This window comes from Dermatophagoides farinae, chromosome 2 (assembly GCF_024713945.1).
Source record: "Dermatophagoides farinae isolate YC_2012a chromosome 2, ASM2471394v1, whole genome shotgun sequence".
Classification (NCBI taxonomy): domain Eukaryota; kingdom Metazoa; phylum Arthropoda; class Arachnida; order Sarcoptiformes; family Pyroglyphidae; genus Dermatophagoides; species Dermatophagoides farinae.
In genome coordinates this window covers 4,883,084-4,894,782 of record NC_134678.1, presented here as the reverse complement: position 1 = coordinate 4,894,782, position 11,699 = coordinate 4,883,084, and the positions used below count along the sequence as shown (strand labels likewise).

The window sequence follows — 11,699 nt, the reverse complement described above, 5'->3', positions numbered from 1 at the left end:
CATCGGTACGAAACGATAAATGATTCGTTTTTCTATTCACCCAATTCAGTCAATTGGGATTCGTTTTAGGTGACGATTGTATACCATACTCAGATTCATCATTCAATCGTGTTTGAAAATTAACATTGTTGTTGATGTTGTTATTGTTAATTAAATGTTCAATCAATTTTGAATACAAACTGATTGACTAACTAACTAACTATCTAACTTGACAAACAACAATTGTTTGAAAGTAAGATTGTTCAGTTTAACTATAGTCAATTATTATTGTTATTATTATTATGGTACCTAGAGTTACGCAGCTGCCAGTTTTTTTTACCATTGTCTGGTTGTTGATAATGATGAGATTGTTTCCGACAAAGAGAAATCGATTGGCACGAGCCGCGTGCAACACTTATTGTCGGTGTGTGTGTGTGTGTGTGTGACGGGTCAGAGGTCAAAAATAGTGAGAAAAGTTGTTTTCCATTGGTGAACAATTTGTCGCACAAAAACAAATCGGTTTTTTTCTGATTTAGAAAAAAAATCAGAGTTTTTATTCGAAATGATCTTGTCAACGATAATCATTATTATGACACTTCATCGAATGAGTGTTCTAAAATCTCGTAAATTACCTTGGCCGTAAATGATGATGAAGATCATCATCATGAAATTCAATTAGATTGACTTATGGAACACACAAATCGATAACCACAGCCAGCGTGAGATGAGCAGATGTTTTAATCAAAAACACGAATTTGCTTTTTTTTCTGCGGTAAATCCTCATAGAATTGATTCAATATGAATATTTCATAATGGCTAAATCGAACATAATTAAATAAAAAAATTGATACATTATTTATCGGATTTTGGCTAATATTTAACATTACATACATTTTGTTGATCGATGACAATAGCCATGAATTCATATTGTTCAATATTTTTTTTTATTTTCATTTCGCTAGTGATGGTGATGATGGCAGATGTCCTGACTGCAAATTGTTGAAATCTGGTCGTAATAGAGTCATCATCATCAATATATCCCCCGTTAGCCCCACCAAACGCCGAAAATTCGCCGAATCGTGACGGTTCATGGCAGAAATTCATTCTTGAAATAAATCCAACCAAAAACCAATCACGTTATATGACCGAAACTTCATGAAACGATCATTTCGGGTACAGTGGCATATAATCAACACCATTTCCAGTATTTAATTCGGAACGATGATAATATTGTGAGTTGGGCGACACGCCTTTTTGTCATCATCATCATTATTAAGTGTGAAGAATTTTCTTCATGAAGCCATACACTCACTGTATGTTGTTCATGTATTCCAACATGGAGCCCATTTCATAGTAACATTTTTATTAAAGAAATATATCTGGTCACATAGTTTTTGAATCATGGATATTCCATAAGCTCCACCTTCGCCAAAATAGATCTAACCAATCAGATGAATTGAAGGGGGTGTTAATTGTCGTTATAGGCCTATCGTATAACAATGATTCAATGTTCGATCTACGTGAATATGGTGAATCCAGGAGTAATGCCAGTTATTCAGCGGCGGAATCCATTTCAGAATTGGTGATAAACCGAAAAAGGACTTTTTCCACACACATAGTCATCTCACGGTCATTTGATCATTTTGGTTGTTATCGTTATTAGACATAGATATGCCTCATACAGGTATAATTATTGATGATTGAAATTTTATTGAAAAATAACCTTAAAGAAATCAAACGTTTCAATTATCTCATTTATCATGATAAAAGGTCAAGCTGGCATAAATCAATTGGGCGGCGTGTTTGTCAATGGACGTCCATTACCGTTACATGTTCGTCATCGTATCATTGAATTGGCATTGCTTGGCGTAAGGCCATGTGATATATCAAGGCAATTACTGGTTTCACATGGTTGTGTTTCGAAAATATTGACTCGTTTCTATGAAACTGGTAAGTTTTAATTTTCAACAAGTTTGTATGTATTATTAATTTAATATAATTGATTGATAATATTAATCATTGAAAGGATCGATAAAACCGGGAACCAATCATTTGAGTAAGTATAATTTCTTTATTTTCATTTTTTCAATAATATTGATAAAAAAAAAATGAAAGGAGGTGGCAAAAATAATCGTTCAGCAAATAACAATGGAACCAGTTCCAATTCCAATTCAACGCCAAACATTGTTAAACGAATACTTCGTTTACGACATGAAAATCCGGCATTATTTGCTTGGGAAATACGAGAATTACTTCGAAAAGAATTAAATCAAACGGAAAATAATGACAATAATAATGTCGATGTAACTGATGCATCAATCATTCAATCAACAACCAGTAGTAATCGGAGTTCGTATCTCTCATCATTACCAGGTACATCATCGATGCATCATCATCAACAACAGCCATCATCATCATCGTCGATAATTCGTTCAAATGTCCAGCCAGTGACAAACTTTGGCCATCAAGAAATAATGGGCCCATCATCGTCGGCTTCCACATTATCATCGACAAATGTCAGTCTGAATGTCATAAATTCATCCACAATTGTGCAATCATTATATCAATCAACATCTAGTCATTGGAACACGATTATTGCTCATTATCAACAACAACAACAACAACAGCAACAACAGCACCAGCAATATCCAGAACCAATCTACAAAGGTAAGTCAAATATAGACATTGGAATAGAATTTCAAATCTTCACATTCAAACAATTATTAGAGCAAGCGATTCAACAACGCGAACAGCCGAATCGATCAAAACGTAAATTTAAAACATATCTTATTGATGAAATACTAAAAAATGATGATGATAATAATACGGAAACGGGAGTGGTTGATGATAATGATGACGATAACAATAATAATAATAATCGAATAGAGTCGTGTACAATCGATGCATCGATTGTGACGGAACGAAACAATTCAAACAGTTTATCACCATTAATTAGTGATCAAATTATCAGGAAACCATCATCATCATCATCATCAACATCATCAACATTAGCTAGAAATATAAAAACATTCGAATCGATTACAATACCAGCCGAACATCAACAACAGGGATGTTCCAATAAAAATATTCAATCAAATTCGAATGTTTATTACAATTATCTTTATCAAACTTTGATTTGCAAACAACAACAACAACAACAATGTTCATCAAAAAGAGAATTATCTAACGAGAAAAGCATGAACTCACAATTGGAGCTATCTAATTCATCAACATCATCAAAAAATGAATTGAATGATAAAAAATAGAATTTTTTTTAGATTTAAATTTTCATTATAAATTGAATTCAATAAAATTAGATTTGAATTTTCGTAATTACATCACTGATTTTGGAATCGATTTTCAAAATGTTACCTTGTAATGTATCAGCACGAGTCGGCCCTATGTTTACAATGGCCAATGGTTTTTCGCATTGAATTGCGTGTAAGATGAAACGAAATATGGAAAATACCTTTAATGATGATCCAAACACTATTAGGGAATCACATTCATTTAATTGCTGGTGAATTTGTTCGACTAATTGTTGTTGAACATTATCACCGAAAAAAACAATATCAGGTTTAAGAATACCATCACAACGTCGACACATCGGAAATCGAAATGAGTAAACGAAATCATCGATTATATCGATATCACCATCCGGTCTTATAGTTCGATTATAAATATTTCGACCTTCTTCAAGCCGAGTTCGTATCGATTCATCATTTAGTAAATCATCATTCATTTCAGCCAAAATTGTTTGAAATAAAATTCTAGATATACGATAATCACATTGAATACATTTAACATTGTAAAGATTTCCATGTAACTCCAGCACAGATTCAGTGCCGGCTTTATGATGTAATCGATCAACATTCTGTGTAACGATGGTACCCAATTTTCCAGATCGTTGCCAATCTGTTAATGTTAAATGGCTAATATTTGGCTGACGATTATGAACATAATTCCAGCCGAGAAAACTTCGCGCCCAATATCGTTGCCGTGATGAATAATGACGAAGAAATTCCGAATAATTCATTGGACGATAACCACTACGTGAATAGAGACCAACATCTTTCGAACGATAATCTGGTAGACCACTTTCTGTCGATATACCAGCACCAGTTATAACGGCTAATTTCTTACTTTTATCAATAAAATTTTGTAATAATTCTAAATCTTTTTCGGTACAGGTTTTGAATGCTGGTACAAAGCATAGATTTCTGGCCATATTCTGCACCTATCATACCTTTAATCAAATAATTGATCAATCTACAGGACATTTGAGAAAAGGGAAAACAATTCGAAAATCAAATTTCTTACGCCAAATCACTTGATTAAGATAATTAACCAAACTATATATGTTGTCATTGATGTAACATTTTCGGGCGTCATGCTCTGTATATATAACCAGTGCCTGAGTAAGAGAGTGGTATGAAGCTACACTTATAATTGATGCTGCTTCTACGTTCTCCTTTAATATATATAGCTCAATCGTAATCATGTTTTGGTTTCTATGTTTAACAACATTAACAGCAATGGCATCTGTACCTATTTACCGAATATTCGGTTCGTCAATCCGTTATCGTTCACGATTATTATGTCAACATTTTAGCTCATCATTCAATCTGTTGAACCAATCATCGACGAATCAATTTTCATCGTCGGATAGCAAAGAAAAATTTCGCATCTATACCCGAACAGGTGATAGTGGAACATCTGGACTTTTTAGCGGCGAACGTCGCCCAAAAGATGATGCTATATTCGAAGCATTAGGTACGACAGATGAACTTACCTCATGTATCGGTTTTGCTCGTGAATTTATCAATGATCCAGTAATTCTCGATGAACTTGAACAAATTCAATGCATTCTACAGGATCTACAGGCAACGGTTGCAACACCGAAAAGTTCATCAAATGAATTTCAAATACGTAAAACTAAATGGAATGTTAATCACCTGATTGATTTGGAAAAATGGTTAGAAGTTCATACGGCTAAATTGCCACCATTACGCAATTTTATCTTACCATCTGGTGGTAAAGCAGCATCTTCATTACATTTAGCACGTGCTATATGTCGACGTGCAGAACGACGTTTAATTCCTTTGCTGGATGAAGGTCTTGAACTTCCAGTTGTACAATATCTAAATCGTCTTAGCTCCTATCTATTCATCGTGGCAAGAGTTTGTTGTCAACAAGAAGGTCCACAAAGAAGTGGTTTATTGGGAGCGACCAAAATATAATAGCCAAGATGATGATTAATATGTGAACTTCTAATCCAAACTTGTTAATTTTTGTTAATCTATTCAAATGATTATTTTAATACTCTGAATATCAAATGTAATCAGATGATCTTTGCTTCATATTTTTTCAATTAAAATATATTTTTTAATAAAAAGAATTTTGTTAAAAAAAAATTTAAATTTTCTCGATCACAACATAACATTGTCTATGAATAGTGTTGAATTCTCGCACACATTCAACACTGTCATATTATGATTGTGTTTAGTCATTGTCCACAACAATTTTTTTTTATTTAAACCTAATTATTTTTCTGTTCTTTACTTTTCAAGATTATCATCTTTGTGGCCCATCATTGAATTCTGAAATATGAGTTATGATCGTGCTATAACGGTATTTTCACCAGATGGTCATCTATTTCAGGTGGAATATGCACAAGAAGCTGTGAAAAAAGGCTCGACAGCGGTATGTTACATTGAAATTTTATGGTAATATTTGTTGATTATTCTTACTAATTGATAGGTTGGTGTACGCGGAAAAGACATTGTAGTTCTGGCAGTAGAAAAAAAATCCGTTGGAAAGCTGCAAGAAGATCGAACTGTAAGAAAAATATGTCTATTGGACGAACATGTAATGATGGCCTTTGCCGGTTTGACAGCTGATGCTCGGATTCTAATTGATCGTGCCCGTATTGAATGTCAAAGTTATCGTTTGACAGTTGAAGATAGGGTTTCGGTCGAATACATTACCCGTTATATCGCTCAACTTAAACAAAAATATACACAATCAAATGGTCGACGTCCATTTGGTATTTCGAATCTTATTGCTGGATTTGATGTTGATGGTACACCACGACTATATCAAACAGATCCATCCGGTGTGTATCATGGTTGGAAAGCAAATACCACTGGCCGTAATGCTAAATCTGTTCTAGAATATTTGGAAAAGAATTATAATGATGAAGCCATCGAAACCAATGAATCGACAATCAAATTGGCCATCAAAGCTTTATTGGAAGTTGTACAAGGTAAAAACCTTGAAGTGGCTGTCATGGAAAAAAACAAACGAATGCGTGTATTGGCAGCCGAAGAAATTGACAAATTTGTCACCTTGATCGAAGAAGAAAAGGAAAAAGAGATAGAGAAAAAGAAGGCTAAATAATAACAAATTCCATTGTCTTTTCTAAAAATTGTTTTTTCCTCAAAAGATAATAAAATTTTCAAAAATAAATTCATAATTGATATCATTTTATTGAATACCAATAGCTAACTGGACCTATTTAAGGTTCCTATGGAAACACAACGGAACTGTTTGCTTGATGAATTGAAATTATCATTTACAAATATCAAAAACTGATTATGATAAACACAATAATAAACATTTCGTATAGTGATTTGATCGAATTGATTTGATTATTTCCTATCGTCAAATTGCGATTCGAGCAAATGTTTAAGCAAACTAACAAAAAAATTGTTGATGAAATCATTCGCATTTTCGACCTTTGAGTCATTCAATTTTTTTCGTTTTCACTATTGGAAAAATCAACGGCCTTATTTTTAGCGCTGAAAAATGAGCCGAATTTATCTGTTTTTCGTGTTATTGACGGTTATCATTATGATGACCAAATCCGTCGTATGGTCAACAGTTATCTATACTAGGATACCCGGAACTTTGTGGACAAAATACAAGCCTTTCGGAGCCGAATATTGTTTTTAAAATTGATTTCAACGTTCCTCAGCAACAGGTTCCACATGGTAATTGTACAACAATCATAAAATGGACTGGTTCATTCGAATATACGTTTAATACCGAAGATTATACAAACCAATACGGTGTTCGATAATCTCACCAATGGTGAAGATGATCCAAAAACAATCGTTCTGGATATTATTGAAACGCCTGGTCGTATTTTTCAATTGAATATCTATGGTGCAAAAGTATTTTATTTGGCCATGATACCTACTATCGGTATGTGAAAGCTGTAAATTTAGCCGTATTTATTTTAATTTCAAATAAAAAAAACAATTTATACAGTTCTAAATGATATTCATGATGATCATTGTCCGGATGATTATTTGTATTGTGGCTCCAAGTACTGTATATATCATGATCTGGTTTGTGAAGGAATAATTCAATGTTATCCATCTAGTTTAATTTGTAACGATAAAAGTAAGTTTATAAGTTTCAAATTTAATCAGTACGGTAATTGAAAATCCATGTGTTTTGATTACAGCTCCATCGAATGAATTTCTCGTCCTTTCTTTTCTGGCCGTTGTATTCTCCTGTCTGCTCATGTCGATGATATTATCGGCGTTCATCTTTTTCAAAATTCGTCTTAGCAGCCGAAATGATAGCAGATTGATCAGTGGATCGAATTTGAAACCAAAATTATATGGAACTGTCAATTGTGTTAGCTATGAATCTTTGCCATCAGAGCCATTGTCAAAAACACGGTTTTATCAAAATATTCAACATTATAATGAACTTTTAATTTCAAACATTAAATGAATGGCGAATGAATTGATTGATTATCGAGAATTCTATTGATTAGATTAGAATGAAATGACGTAGGATGAGATTATGAAGATTTTTATAGCATTTCAAAAGGGCAAATTTTATTAATTCTAAATGTGATTCAATTATGTCATAAATCTCAAATTGATTTCCATCGATCAATAATTCCATGTCAAAAAATCCAATCGAAAATGCATCGGGCAATGTTTGTATCAATTCGATGCCATTTTCATTAACGATCATATCGACCATTTTTGCGATTGGTGTTAAATCTTTTAAATTTTTATTTATTTCTATTCATTTACATCCAAATAGTAAGAAAAACACCTATTTTCAAGAACCACAAGAATATTTTTTGAGAAATTTTCAATTTTAAGTCAGTTTTAATAAAATAGTACCGCTTTCCACCACTTTCTGGCGCCACTTTTGAATTTTATGATCCAGAATTGAACATTTGTTTTTGTCCATACTTTCATTAATTTTACAAAAAAAATGGTAACTAAATTCTTCAAGAGTTGCCGAAAAATTTCAAAAAATTTTTTTGTTATAAACAGAAATTCAAATTTTGCGGTGACAATGATTGTCAGGATTGGATACTGGCACAAATTAACGTTTTTTCGAAACTAACATCAATCAAATTGAAATTGATTCTCAAAGAAGTGATGCAGCATATTTTAACTGGAAAGTTACATGTAAGCAATTTTGTACAAATTTTTTCAATCATTATTATATTGTTGCTTAACTACAGTTGCAAAATGTTTGTAAGCTGACCGCTGATGCAAAGTTAAATGAAGAGGAAACAAAAGCCATTTTGGCAGCATTGAATTTTATAATTTTATCCTCTATCAAATATGAAACGGATAGTGAAACGTTATCCAATGAATTACAACAACTTGGTCTACCAAAAGGTTCGGAATCGATAATTTTCTTTGTTCATATTACTAATTTTATAATCTTGTCAATCCATCAGAACATTCCATAACTCTATCAAAAGCATATGCCGATAAATTTAACGAAATCATACAAATGACGAGAGAAAAAAGCTTACAAAGTAAGCAATTTTGATTAATCTATTTGAAAAAATATTGAAATTAGAATTTTTTTTAATTATAAAAGTGAATCCGATGTTGGAATGTTCGTATAAAATTATTTCTAAATTTAATAACGAAACAATGTCCGTACATTGTCCTTCATTATTTTTATCCATACGAACAAATCCAACAACCACAACGAATGAAACGTCGACATTCCATGTGATACCAGAGAAATTAACTTGTCTGATTAGTGACCTGAAAGAAGTGGAAAAAATGATGAATGAATCTACATATTGATTTGATTTCTAATTGATGGAATAATTGACACCACCTTTAATCTATCGCTTTGTTTAATACATTTGTAACATTGTTTATGAATTAATTAAAAATTCTAGCCAATGATTTGCCTCCATCAATCGTTTACTGCTCTTCTATTGGATCATTCATTGTTTATAATAAACACCCAATAAGAAATAATAATTTCAGCAAATAAAAATTAAACGCGCGATTTTTGATCCTCATTTATCATCACTTATTCTAATTATCATCATTTTGCATAACATACAATAATTATGAATAATATCCATCATAATGAAATATTTGGTTCACAAACAATGACTGAACAACAGATTACGATTGCTGCTAATCAAACTGCGGCCAGTCATTTAATTCAAACGACAGCACTACCATCAGCATCGTCGAATACGAATGCAATTAATAATGGACAACCGATAACAATTGCCGGACAACCATTAATGGTTCAGGCATTATCCACAACCGGCCAACAATCGATACAATTACAAACGAATAGCAGTAATAATCATAGTCAACAACAATTTTCGCAAATTATCATGCCCGCTGGTCAACAGATTATCCTACAGCCACAACAACCACAAACTGCAACAAGCTCAATTCTTCAAACAACCGATGGTCAAACGGCAATAATATGTCCAGATAATTCACAACTGCTGCAGACATCACAAGGATTATTGCAAATTCAATCATCAGGAACAATTATGAATAATAGTGGGCCACAAATATCACAAAATACTGCCAATAATTATCTGGTTCTAGTACCGAATGCTAATGGTGGTGGTCTACAAATGTTATCACGTTTCCAGACATCAGCACAAACGACGACGACAAATGATACGACTACAACCACAAACGAAGAGGAACCTTTGTATGTAAACGCTAAACAATATCATCGAATCATAAAAAGACGATTGGCCCGAGCTAAACTCGAACAACAGGGTAAAATATCGAAAACACGACGAAAATATCTTCATGAATCAAGACATCGTCATGCAATGAACAGAGCACGTGGTGACGGTGGTCGTTTCCATTCGATCGATGTTCCTAAAGATACTGATGATAATGGATACGATATGAGTAGTAGTGATGATTCACATTCAACATTTACCTCATCGACTGATAGTCGTCATCATGATGTTCATAAATCTTATTTATAAATGCCATCAAAATGAAGCTGTTATATATATTATATTCCATACTTTTTTATTTTCACACAATCAGACAAATAGATAACACTCAACTTGAATAATAAATCATAGACAATTAGCAGGCAGTTCTTCCCTGGTCAATCGTACGGATGCTTTAGATATCTGTCGATTTTTATTTGTATCGATCGATTGTTTCGGTGATGTTAACCACCTGGCATTATCCATAAGCTGGATGAATGAACGTCTATTGAAGAAACTACTATTCCGATCATTTGGTTCTTTGTTTAATCTGTTCAAAAGTGGAAACAAAAAAGAAAATTTTTATAGAGATCCGAAAATGTTAGTTATGAAATTACTTGTTTTCAAATATAATGAAAGAAGTCAAAACAAATTCCTTCTCTTGATGATCTGGCTGATGCCTTAATGGTATTGGATATTGGCGAAAATATTGCAACAGATCAATTATGGAACGAAAACATAAACGTTCGATTTGACATTCGCCTTTCGACCCTTTGATTATGATACGAAAATGTTTAGCTTGTTGGCCATAATAATTGAATGTGAGAACACATTCACCAAAATGTGTTTGACTTTGTCGTACAAGAAAAACACCCGACCATTGTTCGCCACCACTCAACACTAGTTCAGATGATTCTGTTCGGCTTAAATCACGATGAAACCATGGATATGCATCCAACATATCATATAAATAATCATTTGATACACTGTAATCCTTATGATCATCATCATCATTATTGATGGTATCTCCTTGCGGAAGTTGTGCACGTATCTTGCGTACCCAATCGAATAATTCATGAGCATTTTTAAATTCAATGATATATTCGATAAAATTGGAAAACTAAAATTTATCAATAAGTTTTTTTCATTAATTTTATTTTCCATTGACGACTTACCCGAAGAACAGCTGTATATGGTCGTTCAGGCATTTCCAATGGTTTCGTTTCTCTTACTTCATCCAACATATTGCACACCAATCCACATTTAGGCTGCATCGATTTGGCATTTGGTGGGAAAAATTCCAACATTATATCATTATCGGTACGAACTAAAACCAAGCGACATTTTTCCCAATTCTGCTCATCAGGCTCATCACATCCGATCGTAATATAATTAACAATTGCTTCTTTAATGATTTCACGATAATTATTATAATTATTACTATTATTATTATTATTACAATCATTTCGATGCGTTATGATTTGTTCAATATTTTTTTCCGTCGAATCAACATTATGATGCTGATGTTGTTGTTGCAGAGAATATTGTCCACTACGATAGGTAAACATTTGGCAAAATACAAAATAAATGTTCTACGAACCAATGAAAATCATCAGGTTAAATCCTCTATTAAACAAAAATTATTTCATGTACCAAGTAGTAGCCATCACTATTTTTTTTTTGGTTAGGACGGATGTTGTCGTTTCCGGTTTGGTTTTCATCATCATTCACT

The 11,699-nt window shown here is 32.8% G+C and overlaps 7 protein-coding genes and 1 long non-coding RNA gene across 8 annotated transcripts; 5 read left to right on the top strand and 3 right to left on the bottom strand.

Annotated features, from left to right (window-relative positions):
• Positions 1-426: 426 nt before the first annotated feature.
• Positions 427-1,006, bottom strand: LOC142598227 (uncharacterized). Its single transcript, XR_012832533.1, has 3 exons — positions 871-1,006; positions 612-795; positions 427-506 (listed from the first exon to the last, which is right to left on the bottom strand). It is a non-coding gene; the product is annotated as an uncharacterized LOC142598227 (long non-coding RNA).
• Positions 1,007-1,635: 629 nt separating this feature from the next.
• Positions 1,636-3,245, top strand: LOC124497715 (uncharacterized). Its single transcript, XM_075736054.1, has 4 exons — positions 1,636-1,663; positions 1,750-1,929; positions 2,006-2,035; positions 2,095-3,245. Exons 1-4 carry the CDS (start codon positions 1,651-1,653, stop codon positions 3,243-3,245), a joined length of 1,374 nt encoding a protein of 457 aa, XP_075592169.1. The 5' UTR covers positions 1,636-1,650.
• Positions 3,072-4,207, bottom strand: LOC124497737 (NAD-dependent protein deacylase Sirt4). Its single transcript, XM_047061417.2, has one exon. It carries the CDS (start codon positions 4,205-4,207, stop codon positions 3,293-3,295), a length of 915 nt encoding a protein of 304 aa, XP_046917373.2. The 3' UTR covers positions 3,072-3,292.
• Positions 4,208-4,397: 190 nt separating this feature from the next.
• LOC124497757 (corrinoid adenosyltransferase MMAB) lies at positions 4,398-5,393 on the top strand. Its single transcript, XM_047061438.2, is given in 2 exon segments — positions 4,398-5,180; positions 5,182-5,393. Coding segments are annotated over 2 exon segments (759 nt in total). The 5' UTR covers positions 4,398-4,478; the 3' UTR covers positions 5,239-5,393.
• Positions 5,394-5,464: 71 nt separating this feature from the next.
• Positions 5,465-6,447, top strand: LOC124497768 (proteasome subunit alpha type-7). Its single transcript, XM_047061449.2, has 2 exons — positions 5,465-5,682; positions 5,740-6,447. The coding sequence occupies exons 1-2, from the start codon at positions 5,587-5,589 to the stop codon at positions 6,376-6,378; spliced, it is 735 nt and encodes a 244-aa protein (XP_046917405.1). The 5' UTR covers positions 5,465-5,586; the 3' UTR covers positions 6,379-6,447.
• A 222-nt stretch (positions 6,448-6,669) lies between these two features.
• LOC124497704 (uncharacterized) lies at positions 6,670-9,177 on the top strand. The gene is given in 9 exon segments (XM_075736055.1): positions 6,670-6,876; positions 6,878-7,006; positions 7,008-7,185; positions 7,252-7,386; positions 7,451-7,617; positions 8,286-8,423; positions 8,480-8,639; positions 8,702-8,782; positions 8,848-9,177. Coding segments are annotated over 9 exon segments (1,293 nt in total). The 5' UTR covers positions 6,670-6,786; the 3' UTR covers positions 9,063-9,177.
• Positions 9,178-9,204: 27 nt separating this feature from the next.
• On the bottom strand, positions 9,205-11,689 carry Lnk (SH2B adapter-like protein Lnk). Its single transcript, XM_047061406.2, has 3 exons — positions 11,143-11,689; positions 10,585-11,087; positions 9,205-10,517 (listed from the first exon to the last, which is right to left on the bottom strand). Exons 1-3 carry the CDS (start codon positions 11,533-11,535, stop codon positions 10,334-10,336), a joined length of 1,080 nt encoding a protein of 359 aa, XP_046917362.2. The 5' UTR covers positions 11,536-11,689; the 3' UTR covers positions 9,205-10,333.
• Nf-YA (nuclear factor Y-box A) lies at positions 9,293-10,353 on the top strand. The gene has a single exon (XM_047061427.2). The coding sequence runs from the start codon at positions 9,338-9,340 to the stop codon at positions 10,235-10,237; it is 900 nt and encodes a 299-aa protein (XP_046917383.2). The 5' UTR covers positions 9,293-9,337; the 3' UTR covers positions 10,238-10,353.
• Positions 11,690-11,699: the final 10 nt, after the last annotated feature.